We start from the raw sequence: 14,361 nt of genomic DNA, 5'->3' as shown, positions 1-14,361 counted from the left end.
TTTCTTAAGGTAAGACTTCTTTTTCTTTGAGACAAAATCAATCACAAAACCGCGAGCGGTAGCCTTAAAAGAGTCCCAAATAACGTAAGGGGGTAAAGAGGGATCAGAATTGAGTAGAAAAAATTCCGTAGCAAAGGAAAGAAAAGAAGAGGAAAAGAGGGGATCTAGGAGAAGAGAATTATTGAAACGCCAGCGGGAGGATTTGGGATGAGGAGGAAGAAGATCAAGAACTGTGACAATGGGAGCATGATCTGAGATAACTATCGGCTCTATAGATGAGGAAAGAAGATTTTGAGAAAGAGATTGAGAAAGGAAGATGTAGTCAATCCGAGAAAAAGAGGCATGAGGAGGTGAAAAGAAGGAATAGTCCAGAGAGTCAGGGTGGGACAGTCTCCATGAGTCAAGAAGGTGAGATTTAGAGATAGTGTCAAGGAATTGTGTATGTGATTTGTGGGGGGTAAAGCGGGCAGAGGATTTGCGATCAAGAAACGGGTCAACAATTTGATTACAATCCCCCCCCAAAATGAACAGGGAATCACTATATTGAAAACACTTAGAAGTTATTAGAGGCCAAAAATTACAATCAGGATGAGTGGGGCCATATACATTAAAAACAGTCAAGGATACAGAATTGATTAACAGCTTAACTAAGACCCAACGACCCTCGGTATCATTTTCTTGAGAGAGAACTTTACATTTGAGCTTCTTGTGACACAAAATGGCCACACCATTCTTTTTATTGGACGTAGGAGAGAATAAAACCGTTCCCACCCAGCCTCTCTTTAATTTAAGAGACTCCGCCTCAGAAAGGTGAGTCTCTTGTAAAAGAACTAAATCAGGAGTATAAGAGGCTAGATGGGAAAGCACTCTCTGTCGTTTAATAGGGCTAACAAAACCTTTCACATTCCATGAGATAACTTTGAATTAAATAACAATAAAATATGTAAAGAACAGAGAAAAGGCATAAAACCAAGAACGCCATAAAGGGGAACAACAAGTGAATGAGAGAAAAGAGCAAGACAAAAGAAAGTCAGGAGATACAGTAAGAGAAAACAAAGAAAAAGGAAAGAGAGGAAAAAGGGGGGAAAAGAGAAACAGAAGAAGAGACAGTACATATCCAAAACGGATGACTGAGGAAAACATACCTGAAGGGGGGAGGAAGATGACAAGATGACGATGGGGTATGGGAGGATTCGACAAGAACGGCCTCCTAAGCCGGAGAGCAACACACCGCACCAGGACGGAATATGAGGAAGACGAATCGTATGATACGAAGAGGGATACAAGAGGGTTTATCGAATAAGAATCTAAGGGAGGGAAAAAGAAATGTGTTATACAGAAATCATGGTGAGATAAACAGTACAAAAGCAGACATTATATGTAAAACAGAAAACGGAAGCAACAACCATTATATAATCACATCAAGTAGAAGAAGAATCAAACCAAGGAGGGAGAAATTTCAGCAAAAACCTGTAAGGAGAAAAAGCCAAACAGATAAATAATCAACCAGTAGGGGGATTGGATGTGTCCATGCCAGCATTGGTCTGAATGTGAATAAAATTCTTAAGTTCAGCCGGATCTTGGAAAGTCCAGGTGTTGTTTTGATGAGTTACCTTGAAGGTACAGGGGTGAAAGAGGCCATATCTAGCTCCAATAGAGCGCAGAGGAGCATGAAGAGATAAGAATTCTTTTCTTCTGGCAGCAGTGACATTAGAAACGTCCTGAGAGAGAAAAACTCTCTGACCCATCCAGGACACTTGGCGCTTCACTCGAGCTGTAGAGAGGACCAGAAGGAGGTCAGTAAACTTGAGGAAGAGGATGATGACCCCTCGCGGTTTGGTTGAGGAGGAGGAGCGAGGGCCAAGTCTATGAGCTCTTTGGATACTCAGAGCAGTAGTAGGAGGGAGATCCAGAAGTTTCAGAAGAAAAGAGGAGAAGAACGTTACAGGATCATCCCCTTCCAAGGACTCCGGCAGGCCATAAATACGCAGGTTGTTCCTCCTATTCCTATTCTCCAAATCCTCAGTGTGTTGTTGGAGGGTTAGAAGAGACTTTTCCAGAGAAGAGATGCGTTGAGAGTTTGACTGAATCTCAGTAACCTGCTGCTCCACGGAAGAAACACGAGTCTCCATCGTTGACCATTTAGCCTCAAAGAGCTGCATCTTCGCATTAGTCTCCTCCACAAACGGACGAAGAGCGCGAATCTCCTCCAATATCAGCTCCATAGATATAGGGGACGAGGGCGTCTCAGGTGGAGGTGGAGGAGAGTCTTGCTTCAATCGCTTAGACACGGAGGCAGAAGGAGAAGATTTGTTTAGGGCAGGCTGTGACGGAGAAGAACGGATGGATGATGACGTCGCCATTTGCTCCGTGGGAGAAGGATGGGAAGAGTGACCAGCCGTTGAGGAAGAGGCGGAAGAAGGAGAGCTCTTCGAGGGCACAAAGACAAACTTTGGGTTGCGTAGTTTGCCCATAGAAGCTTGAAGGTGTCAGGGGCAGGATGAGAAAGAAGTGCTCCAATGCAACGTCTTGTACGCAAGTGTCAGTAAGTATAGATGAAAAACACAGCGATCAACAGAAGCACTAAGCAATAACAGCAACAACCAGAGTCCCAAGACACAGAGGTGATGCAAGCAAGGAATGAAAGGCTACTTCCAGTGTTGACAGAGAAGTCACCAGTGAGCGCAAACGCCAAATGCGCCGAGATTTAATGGTAAAATTGCAGCAGAAATCCAGCATGGGGGCGCAATGAGGATGTAGGGAGATTTACGCAGTAGAACTGAAGCAAGACATCAGGGAAGAGCACAGCAAACGGAGGATCGTGTGAGGAGAACATGGATGCGGGGTTCTCCCAGGAAGCAGCAGTAGCGTGAAAAATATCATTCAGGCATAGCGCGGTGACAGAACGGCCATCAATTGTCAATAATAAAGTCCAGGAACAGAAGGAAAGACAAGGAGAGCATATTTGCAGTTACCTCAGCGTCGCGCACGCATCGCGCCTACTTCAAAATGGCGGCCGCGCTGAGGTACTTACACCGAAGAGCGGGAACCAGGTGAAAAACTGCCAGAAGACGAAGTCCGGCGGTCACATCCTCAGCTCGGAGATATCCGCCTGCAGGAGCCACAAGGAAGAAGCCGAAACAGTCGCAGATAGCGGTGGGGAGATGAAAAACACCGCCGCGGCGCAGGGAGCTCCGGACTCAGGCGGCCATCTTGATCGGCGTCCAAGCCACGCCCCCGCAATGGCTGTGTTTTATTGTAGCACACCATCGCCCAATACAGAACGGATGCAGTACTGAGCAGTGATTGTGTGTGCTGAGTGTACGTGCGCCTGAGGTGGCACAATACAGGGAGATGACAATACTGTACAGTATATGTGCAATGTATGTCCACTGAGTGCAAGGGTGCCTGTAATGGTACATTACATGGATGACTCTGGGTTCCATTTTGGGAAACCCAGGCCTGCCAGATGAAGGGATGAGGAGTAGGGGAATCCCCTAGACAAATGTGTGTATTTCTGCATTCCTGCGAACTGAGTGGTACATACAGGAGAAGGAAGAGAGAAAAACCCCTGCATGTGGAGTAGAGGAATCCCCTAGACAGATGTGTGTATTGCTGTATTCCTGCGAACTGAGTGGGACACACTGGAGAAGGAAGAGAGAAACCCCCCTGTACACTTCAAATGGTGCCCTTTAATTCATTGAGAGGGCACAAGTGAACGGTCCTGGACACATCTCAGGAAGAGATGGGCTGATAAGGGAATCATAAAGAGTTGAGTTGGGAGCCCGGGATTATTATTATTTTTTTGCACTTACCACTCTGGCTGACATCTAGTTGTGAAACCTAGTTGCTCCCATTGCCTGTGTTGTGGAACAGCTTTGAAGTATCTACTGCTGTGACAACAGCCTTTCAAGGGGAAGAAGAGAGAAGAAAAGTGTGCACTTCAAAAGAAGCAGAATCCCAACATAAAATTTTACAGGCCCGGACCCTAAATCACATTTGGTGTCTAGAAATGGACTATGAGAAGGGGAGGTGGAGACCCTAACAATGTGTCATCTGCCAAGCAGCCAAATGTGCTGTCTGAGGAGGGGAAGCTCTGCAACACTTCTGCCTGCTAGTTTCCCTCCTGGGTGAGGGAACATCACCTAGGGAAACCATCACCACCTGCTCTGAAGCCTGGAGCACCAGCACCTACTTGCTTGCCGAGACCAGCATACCTGTGAGGAAGAGGAGAGTGTTTGAAGGAGTGAGGTCCAGTTAGGTGCCCAGCCAAGTTGACTCCCGATGCGAGATGTGAGGAGAAGGCTGCTACAGAGATTGGAAAGATGCCCATGTGTAGATTCCTGTCGGCAACCTCCATAAGACAGGAAAGGCCACCCTAAAAATAGCCATCAGCGAGTGCTGTGCGGGGCAAGGGAAGCCCGTACGGTGGTGAATGTGAGGACATTGTATGCCAGGAGGAGCAGAAATGTAAGTTGTGCTGAATATGAAGAGCCGAAGCCTGTGGGAAAACTAGTGTTGGCCTGTGTTAGAAATGGGGGTAACTAGTTGGCTGAGATAGGTACCTTTGTCCAAATAGGGACCCTTGCTTCTAGTCAGGGTAAGGGGGATACACACTCTAGATAACCCCTGCTCAACCCCTTGGTAGCTTGGCACGAGCAAACAGGTTTATCAAAAAGGCAATGTGTAGGTATTTGTACCAACACTCACAGTAACCCAGTGGAAACACCACAAATGGACACCACACCAGTTTAGAAAAATAAAATATCTTTATCTAAACTAAACAAGACCAAAATAACAACAATCCAACATACACAGTTAAAAATATGACTTTCAAAAGGTTTCAAGAACTTGTATCTTAGAAAACTATGGATGCAGGACTTTTACACAAAGTACATGTAGATGCGTTAAAGTTCCAAAAGCCAAACAGCTGCAGAGAAAGGAAGCCTTGAAAAACACAGTGATGCGTCATTTCCTGAGTCCTTGGGAGGCGAGGCGACAGTTCTGCTGCACACAGGAGAAGTGAGGCGTCGAATCCGGACTGTAGGGGCAATTGAGGCGTCGAAATCCAAGACGGTTGTGGTCTACGGGTGATGGGTGGAAAAACTTGGTGCACAGGTACCATGCGTGGCACACTGGAGGTGATGCGTCACCTTGCGAGGCTTCGTGCTGTCCGGTGTCGGTGCTGGGTGCTGCGCGGCGAGACTCGGCGAGGCTTCACGTCGTCGGAGTCGGTTGCGAGAGACTTTGCACGGCTTCGCAATGCTTTGCGACGGTTCTTGCCAAGATAAGCTGCAAAACCCAACTCTGAGGCCCTGTAACTGGAAGGCGGCACCTCAGGCAAGGGTAGGACAGCAGCACCAGCAGATTTGCAGGAAGCCTTTTGTGTCTCTGAGACTTCAGAACAGGACGCCAGTACACTTCAGGCCCTTGGAGATCTCCTTCAAGAAGGGGACACAGCACACAGCAAAGTTCTTCTCCTTTCCTTAGCAGAAACAGCAAATGCAGGCCAACCCTAGACACACAGCAAGGGCAATACTTCTCCTTAGTCTCTACAGCTCTTCTTCTTGGCAAAGGTTCCTCTTGAATTCTAGGAATGATCTAAAGTTCAGGGGGTTTAGGTCTAATACTTAGAACCCAAAATGTCTTAGTTCTCTTTGTGCAAGGGGCTCTGAGCCCAGTTCAAACCAGTTCTGGGGGCACTCTGCCAGCGCACAACAACATCCTTAGTCAATGTGGGTCTTGGTCTCAGACACATCACAGGGGGGGCGGAACCAGCATTGTGTAAGGCAGGCACAGCCCTATTCAGGTACAGGTGCTACTCCTCCCACCACTTCAAATGCAGATCAGGCCTATTCAGCCTAGTGCTGACTCATCCAGACTCCTGGAGCCACTGCACCTCCCCCAGCCCCTGTCACTCCAAAGCCAGACAGTCAATCCACAAACAGGCAGAGGCACACAGGAAGGTTGAACAAGAAAATAGCCACTTTCTAAAAGTTCTATTTTCAAACACATAATTTAAAAACCATCTTTACTAAAATTCTGAGTTCAGGTGTACTAAACTCCATATTTCAATCTTATCCCTATGGGAAGATGTGCTTGTTAAATGTTACAAAGCATTCCCCATTCTGTCCTATGGGCTAGATGGCCTTTCAATAGTGAAAAACTAAATTGGCTGTATTTCACTATCAGGACATGTTACACACACCAGTACATGTCCTACCTTTCACATACACTGCACCTTGCCCAGGGGGTACCTTCAACCTACCATAGAGGTGTCCTATGTGTAAGAAAAGGGAGGGGTAAGGCCTGGCAAGTGGGTCGACATGGCAGTTAACAAACTGCGCACAGGCACCACGGTGGCAGGCCTGAGACATCTTTTCAGGGCTACTCATGTGGGTGGCACAATCAGTAGCATTTGATTTACCAGCCCTGGCACACTCAGTGCACTTTACTAGTGACCTACTGTTAAAACAAATGTGCCAATCAGGGAGAACCAATCACAATATCAATTTAGACAGGGAGCATATGCACTTTAGCACTGATCAGCAGTGGTAAAGTGCCCAGAGTCCTATAGCCAACAACAACAGGGCAGAAAAAAAATAGGAGGAAGAAGCAAAACGTTTGGGGATAACCCTGAAAAAAGGGACATTTACAACAGCCTGTATGCAATTAGGGGCCACTGTGGTATGGACTACCATGTGGTGAGGGTCGGCGCCTTAGCTGATTGAGTTATGGCAACCCTGTTTGCCAGGAGAGGCTGACAATACCCAAGTTGTTGCAAGTATCAGGCCGCCCCCAAGAACTGTGATCCGTGATCCATAGATCACCCTGAAGTATCAAGGGTTGGGCCCGGTTTGCCCCATGAACTGAGAAGGATACAGTGGGCGCATTGTCACATCACCGGGACCCCACCAAGGAGCATCGGAATCCAATACCCAATGCAAGTGGTCCTGTGCAGGAGGAGCACGAGTGCACCTTCAATCGCTGCTGGAGCCGGACGTGTATTCTCCAGGGAGAGGCTGCATGCAGCCAACTCTCTGAACAGGACCGGAGCAGTGTGAGTGCCTGCAGTCAGGGCACTCTCTTGGATATTGCAAGCCTCCTCGCTGTTGGAGCGGCTAAGACTGGTTACAGTCCTATCTGGCCCTGGAGGACTCGCTGCTGCAGGTGCTGCGGCACCAACACACTTTGACTTTTTTTGCAGAAAGTCAGAGTGGACTCGAGTTAAGGCCTACTAGTGAGCATTCCCTGGATGTGGCCACCAGTGAATGGGGGCTAATCCCTAGCACATTACGAGGAATTGGTGGTACAAGTATTTGTTGGCAAAACACTAGAGCCCCGACCTCAAAGGGAAATGTGTAAATGTCTATATATGTCGTAATTTTGCTTTGACTGCATAAAAGTAGAAATAAAAGACCTCTAAATAAGTATTTGACTGGACATTGACTTATTGACACTGCTGTGCATTCTTTTGATTTATGAGTTGTGTTCACTGACCTGTATTTACACTTCCCTGCCAAGGGATCCTTGGACTGCTCGACCATAGCTAAAACTGAGAGTCAAGTGCAGAAGCGGTACTTGGCCCTGTTGCTCAGGATCCATAGTAGGTCGGGCCCTGGTACATCACTGGTAAAAGGCCTCAACCCCCATGGTTGGTCCCATTAACCCCTGCTTGCCCCGTAGCCCTCTGAAAGAGGTTCTGACATGAACACAAAGCACATTTGGCTAGGAAAAAAACATACCCAATTTTATTGGGTGTGTAAATGTTTTTACACATTGGTCTGATCTTTTTTTTAGGAATTATAATCCCCTAATGCAGACCTCAAATATGGGCCTTATATCACTGGTTCCCATCTTGCCTGTGGGATGCATTTGATTATATTTCGGGTGAAAGGTGGGAATACCAAATGTTTTTAAATTGGCACGAGAATGGCGCTCCTGATATCAAAGTTAATACCAGCAGCAATATTTTTGGTTTTTCCAGAATACCCACCATTTTATAATGATTTCCTTGCTATTTAAACAAAAGGGTTCCTAGATGGCTTCCTGTGTGCCCACAGATATGCTTTAAGAACCAGCTGAAACGTTTTGCCATACAGTGCCCCCGAACCAAAACTACAATCATTGGCAAAATCAATAGGTAAGTGTCCGCATAGAAAAAAGGAGACCTATTGGCTTTGCCAATGCTTGTTGTGACTAATGACCATATAGTGCTAGTTTGCTCGAATGCATAACCATACTGGGCCAAACAGGAGGCAGTGAATCTAATGTGCGCATGTCTTGGCATTTTGGCATGTTGTTTTCAGCAGTTTAGTGCATCGAGCCCCAAGCGTACTTTAATTTTTCACCTGGGTAAATAAAATGTTGACCCTGTCTGTGCAAGGTAGGTGTAGTGAAGTGCAAATTGTGCTCTATGCAGAACTTCTCAGCCAGTGGTGCTGGAACAATTATTTAATATTAAATCACTGAAATCATAGGGATTGTGAAAAATCCAAGAATAATTCAGAAAACAAGAGTAGGAAAGGTGCCATTCAGTAGGGGAGCGGAAAGAGTGCAGCATGTACCTGGTGGTGCATGTTGGAGCACTAGTGAGATATTGCACTGTCATTTACAGACAGTACATTTTCAGTTGAAATGGCCTCTAAATTTGTATAGACATGCAGCTTTACTAGTAAGACTATGTAGCACAAAAATTATGATGTGAGGAAATCGGATATCAGAAAATATTTATCATTTGCACATCACCAAGTAGAGTGTTTGATTTGTTTTGATCCTAATAAAATATTTGTTTCCATCACAATTCAGAACTACAAAAAGTGCTTCATTTGTGCTTTCCTAATTGCTGATATAGTTTGAAATATGTGTATAGTTTCATTTGCCAAAATGTAAATGTTATGTGTTGAAAAAAAACTGACCTTCAAAAGCCTTTTAATTCTTTTCCTGGATCCTAGCAGGATTGTCACACAGTTTACTTTTACAAAATCATCTCACTTTGCAATAAGAGAAATAAATGTAAACACCACATTTGGAATAAGCAGAAATTTGTCAGAAGATACAGCTTGATATGTAACCTTTCTCTTTGAACGTGCAGCAAATATGACAAAATCAACACAAAATGTAAAGGCATCTGTATTGCTTATTCACTTTCTGAACTCCAGCATGATTATTTCCGGGGGTGCTGCAGCACCCCTACTTCCAGCACCTGTGTATGATCTCAGCACCTGTGAAGCCTCCAGAAGAGACCGCAAGAAACATTTATCGCCAGAACCGGTGAATAGCCCGGGAAAGTGATGTGAAGGTGTCAAGAAAGAAAGATAAAAGGGATCATCAATGCGTCACTTCCCATCAATCCGTTTATGCACTCATTCTGTTTACAACTTTGGACCTTCAAAGAGTTTAAAATGTGATTCTTCATTACTGTGCTCTCTCATACGTATATTATAATCTCCATATGTATGTGTGCATTTAGATGTATATACCCGGCTATTCATATTACCTAAAGTATTTTCATACTTGTGTAGTTTGCCTATTTATTGTGTGTGTGTGTGTCAATCAATCGATAAGGCTACTCACCCGTGAGAGTCTCAAGGCACTGGGGGGGGGGGGGAAGTGGGGGCTGCTGATCTGTCTGGGCGCTGGGGTTCAGTCATAGAGCCAGGTCTTAAGATCGTTCCTGAATTGGGTCAGCGATGGGGATTGCCTGAGGTGGAGAGGCAGGGTGTTCCAGGTCTTGGCGGCGAGGTAGGGGAAGGATCGTCCTCCGGTTCCAGTCTTGCAGATCTGTGGGACGGTGGCCAGGGCCAGTTGGGCGGAGTTGAGGTATCTGGTGGGTACATGGAAGGAGAGGCGGTAGTTTAAATAAGCTGGTCCTGTGTCCTGGAGGGCTTTGCAGTCATGTGTGAGAAGCATGAAAGAGATTATTTTGTTGACTGGGAGCCAGTGTTCGTTGTTCGGTGATGTGGCTGTGGTGGGTGGATGTTGAGGACCAGTCTGGCTGCAGCATTTTGAACGTTCTGTTGTTTTCTGAGGAGTTTGTGGGGGACTCCGGCATAAAGTGAGTTGCAGTAGTCGAGTCTGCTGCTGATGAATGCCTGGGTGACTGTCTTTCTGGATTTGGTGGGGTCCATTTGAAGGTCTTCGTAGCAGGCGAAGCATGTGGAAGCATGATGAGGAGATAGTGTTTATCTGGTGGTTCATTGTGAGTGAGGAGTCCAGCATTATGTCTATGTTTCGTGCATGGTTTGTGGGAGTGCAGGGGTTCCAAGTGTGGCAGGCCATCAGGAGTCGTCCCACGCTGTGGGGGTGGGACCCAGGATGAGGACTTCGGTCTTATCCGAGTTGAGTTTGAGGGAACTGTCTTTCATCCAGGTGTCAATGGCCTTCATCCCACTGTGGAAGTTGATTCTGGTGGCTGTGGGTTTGTTGGTGAGGGAGAGGATTAGCTAGGTGTTGTCAGCATAGGAGACAATGTTGAGTCTGTGGTTCCTGATGATGGCTGTGAGTGGGGCCATGTAAACAAGTGTGCCGTCTGTGGTGAGCAGGGTCCAGTTGAGCAGGATCTGTTGGGGTGTGACATTGCTGGGTGCAATGGTGGCAGGTGTGGTGGGAGGGTCTTAAGTTTCGAAGCTGTTGTGGATCTGCCTAATCATGTGGTGGAAGAAAGTGCTGATTTTGTTGCAGCGGTCTTGGGAGGGTGGGATGTCTGTGGTCTTGCTGTTGGGCCTGGCGAACTCCTTGACGATGTCGAAGAGTTCTTTGCTGTCGTGTGTGTTGCCGTTAATTCTGTCTTGGAGGGAGGTTTCTTTGTGGTTTTGAGGAGGAGATGGGGTGCGATTACTGCAGCTTTGAAGGTTGCGTGGGCTTCCAGGGTTTTGTTGTTCCTCCATCTCTTCTTGAGCCGTCTACAGGTGTGTCTGGACTCATGGCGGGCTGGAGTGAACCAACTGACTTTCTTGGAGTGTTGCTTGCCTTCTTGAGGGGTGCCAGAGTGTCGGAACACTGGGAGATTCATCAGTGAAGGTTGCGTGCTGAGGTATTGGCATCAGTGGATGTTGGCAGTGTTGTTGTATTGAGGGATGCAGTAAGGTGTTCTTCGGTGACGTTGGTCCAGCTACGGCAGAGGGGGCTTTGAGTGCGGTGGTGTACTGCAGATTTGGTGAAGGCGAATATACTAAAAGAATGTATTGAAAACAACTCAGTAATCTTCACTAGATCCTTCTAGCCCTGTAGTAGCCATGCAGATTTATTAGAGACTGGTTCATTTTTGACAAGTTGGATTGAACACAGCAGTTTACTATTTATTTGAGAAACTTGTGCCACTTATTTTACCAGTGCAAACTTTTAAATGTAACACCTGTTGATTCAGAAAACTGTGACCTTGTTCACATTATGTTTATATAGACATTCATATAGCGTATTTCTGCTACTTGCGTGGCCTCGTTGCTCTGTTGTAGCCCCTTCATATACTTCTTACAGCTCTGGGACACTCAGCAAGTGGATTCTAAGTGGTCTAGTGGCACTGTGTGGTTAAGTATAGCGAAGACAGGCCTTCCAGATATTTAAGATTATAAATGATTTGGTGTTTTTAGGAATGCGCAACAGCGGACATCTCCATGGCCCAGTGGAACTGCTTTAGTAATGCATTTTACTGTCATATACGTTTACCTTTAACTCAGTAAACAGTATTATGTTCCTTTCTCTGTGCAAGCAGCAAGGTTCCAAAGGGGCTGATTTAGGCTTCTTTTCGAGTTCAAATGCTTATTAGGAAGCTGGGACGTGTTACTGTAGAGATACAGGCCTATTTGTGCTGTGTGGAATTGCATCTGTGTCAGCTCCCTTACACCCCGCGCCCAACCTTGTTCTTGTTCCCCCCATGCAGGGAGAGTAACTCTTTCCCTGAAGATCTCCACCCTCCTAAACTGAGCCAGTGTGTCTATGCTTTTCAGTCACCGCCATCTCAGTGCTTAATTAATAAATAACTAAAAAATATCGTTCTGTATTTTTAGGAGCCACCCCTGGTGCTGATAAATGCCAGGGTTACTTCCTAGTCTTGATTCTACATTATGGTTTCATCCACCACCTTTGAGTTACGATCTCTGTATCTCCCTATTTCTGGCTCATTTTAGGTCTTGGCCAAAGACAAACACCTATTGTGTAAACACCCAGGCTTAGAATGGGGCGTGGGTCAGCCCATTGGTTGGCTTTCTTGTCAATCTTATTTGAATGCTTCTTCTTTGATGGCTTTGTTCATATTCTTGTGTTTGCCCCTTCCTTGGAGCGTAGCTTCTTTACCATATTTTTGATTGGATGACTTGTATCCTTATATAGCTGGCATTCAGAAAACTACTATTTTTCTTTTTTATTTCAGCACTCTATGGGTCTCATGGGTTTTCTTCCTTTCTCCTAAGTGCTGTTTGCTCCCATATGTTCAACTCTGCGTTCTATGTGTTGCTTCGCTTCCTCTTTCCCCAGCTCGCCTGTTTCCCCAACCCTTCTTTATCCCTCTCAACCTATTTCCATTTATTTTTTTTCAACCTCTTTTACTCCCAGTTTGTTCATTGCCTCCTCACCCTTCCGTGCTCACCAATAGATATATTGCTTCTGACGTTCAGCAATGTGCAGTTGGTCTTACCTCCTGTGTTTTGTGTTGATTCCCTGCACTTCCCCATGCGTTATTTCAATATTTTTACCATCTAGCAGGTCACAGCAGTTACAATGTGCTACCAGAATGCTGCTTTCCCTACAATTTTTTTTTTTTTTTTTTGAAACCGTTTATTACAAGACTCAAAAATATACAAATATGGGCCTACAACCTTCCGGCCGGCCGCTAGCAATGAAAGGAGCATACGATATACATTTATAAAACACATGGTGCTGCGGCTGAGCATGCACAGGAGTTAACATCGTTGCGAGCCACACTATCCAGACCCCACTATACGGTTCCATTTTAAACTTAAAGAACGACAAATACAAACAAACCCACAAGGCAATCCTCAATCGGAAATAGCAGCACGTGCTCCCCCAGAGGGGGGATCCTAGCCATCCATAGGAATCTCAAGAGGGGGGAGAGATCAGAACTAGGGCTGGGTACACCTAATGCCCAGGTACCGGGGGAATGAGTTGGCTAAGGGGACGGGGCCGGCGACGGATCAGGCAATAACGGTGGAGCACAGATTCCCCCGCGGTAGGCGTTCAAGGGGCCCCATACTTTCACCCATGTCCCAGGCTTACCTCTCGCCACATACACCACCTTTTCCCGAAACCTGCACCAATCCATATGTTCCTTCCAGGCCGAGACAGTCGGGGGCCTCTGGGATCCCCACAGTTGGGCAATGTCACGCTTGGCAACCATATACCCCAGAGTCACCCACCACGTTTGCGGCACCGAGTAATCGGTAGGCTCCCACACATTCAACAGCGCCACATGCGTAACCACTCGCAGCACCTCATGCACACCACGCCAGAACCCCTCCACCTCAGGGCACTCCCACAAGATATGCAGAAAAGTCCCCAACGCACCACACCCACGCTTACACAAACCGTCCTCAGCATAGCCCATACGCAGGAGCTTTGGCCCCGTCATGTAGACCCTATGGAGTATCTTGAGCTGGACGAAACGAAGGCGAGCCGGTATGGCCACCTCTTTCGGGGAGGCCACCGCGGAGATCCAGTCCTCGTCGTCCAGCTCCAGCCCATCGGCTACCCAAGCCTCACGAAGGGCAGTCAACAAGTCTGAGCGGTCGTTGATCAGTTTTTTGTAGATCAGTGAGATCGTGCTGTCAGGGACGTGTCCATCCAGCACTCTATCCTCCAGGGGGGAACACTCCGGGATGGAGGCAACGTCCGGAAAGACGGAGCCCAGCGCATGCCGGACCTGCAAATACCGAAAGTACTCGCTGCCCTGCAACTGAAATTCCGTCTGCAGCATCTCGAACGTTTTAAATCCTCCCCTCGTCCAGAGATCCCCCACTTTGCTGATGCCTATTAAGTCCCACTTCTCAAAGCCCTTCGAGGTCCACAAGGAGCCCAACCGCTCAGACGCGTATAGTGGTGACGCCCGGGTCAAACGGTCCTTCCACCCCATAGCTGCATTGGCCGCGTGCCACACTCGCACCATGACACGCGTGGGGCCCGTTAGGCGAGCGTCGGGCACGCTAGAGTAGAGCGCTCGATTATGGTCACCACCTGGAAGTAGCATCCTATCCATTTCAAACGCCGGGTTTAAGGCGGGCCCATATAGGCCCTGATTAATCGCAGCTAGCTGGGAGGCCCAATAGTACCGTTTAATATCCGGGAGGGCAATCCCCCCGTCATACCATGGGAGCGTCAGCTTAGCCAGGGCAATACGTGGCCTCCCGT

At 47.0% G+C, this 14,361-nt stretch overlaps 1 protein-coding gene across 4 annotated transcripts in view; it reads left to right on the top strand.

Moving 5' to 3' along the window:
• LOC146802083 (lysosomal proton-coupled steroid conjugate and bile acid symporter SLC46A3-like) overlaps positions 1–14,361 on the top strand; it is a 212,933-nt gene that overhangs the window by 188,794 nt on the left and 9,778 nt on the right. For 2 of the 4 annotated variants that reach the window (XM_085621644.1, XM_085621643.1), the window contains exon 6: positions 9,095–9,248. The exons of the other annotated variants lie outside the window; for them this stretch is intronic. In XM_085621644.1, the coding sequence (XP_085477770.1) occupies positions 9,095–9,215 (121 nt within the window). In that variant the 3' untranslated portion in view covers positions 9,216–9,248. Of the gene's footprint in view, positions 1–9,094; positions 9,249–14,361 lie in introns of those variants that run through there. 4 annotated transcript variants of the gene reach the window in all.

The sequence above is a fragment of the Triturus cristatus genome, chromosome 8, assembly GCF_964204655.1.
Source record: "Triturus cristatus chromosome 8, aTriCri1.1, whole genome shotgun sequence".
Lineage (NCBI taxonomy): Eukaryota > Metazoa > Chordata > Amphibia > Caudata > Salamandridae > Triturus > Triturus cristatus.
Note: the sequence above shows the minus strand (reverse complement) of the source record. Positions and strands in the feature narration are given on the sequence as shown.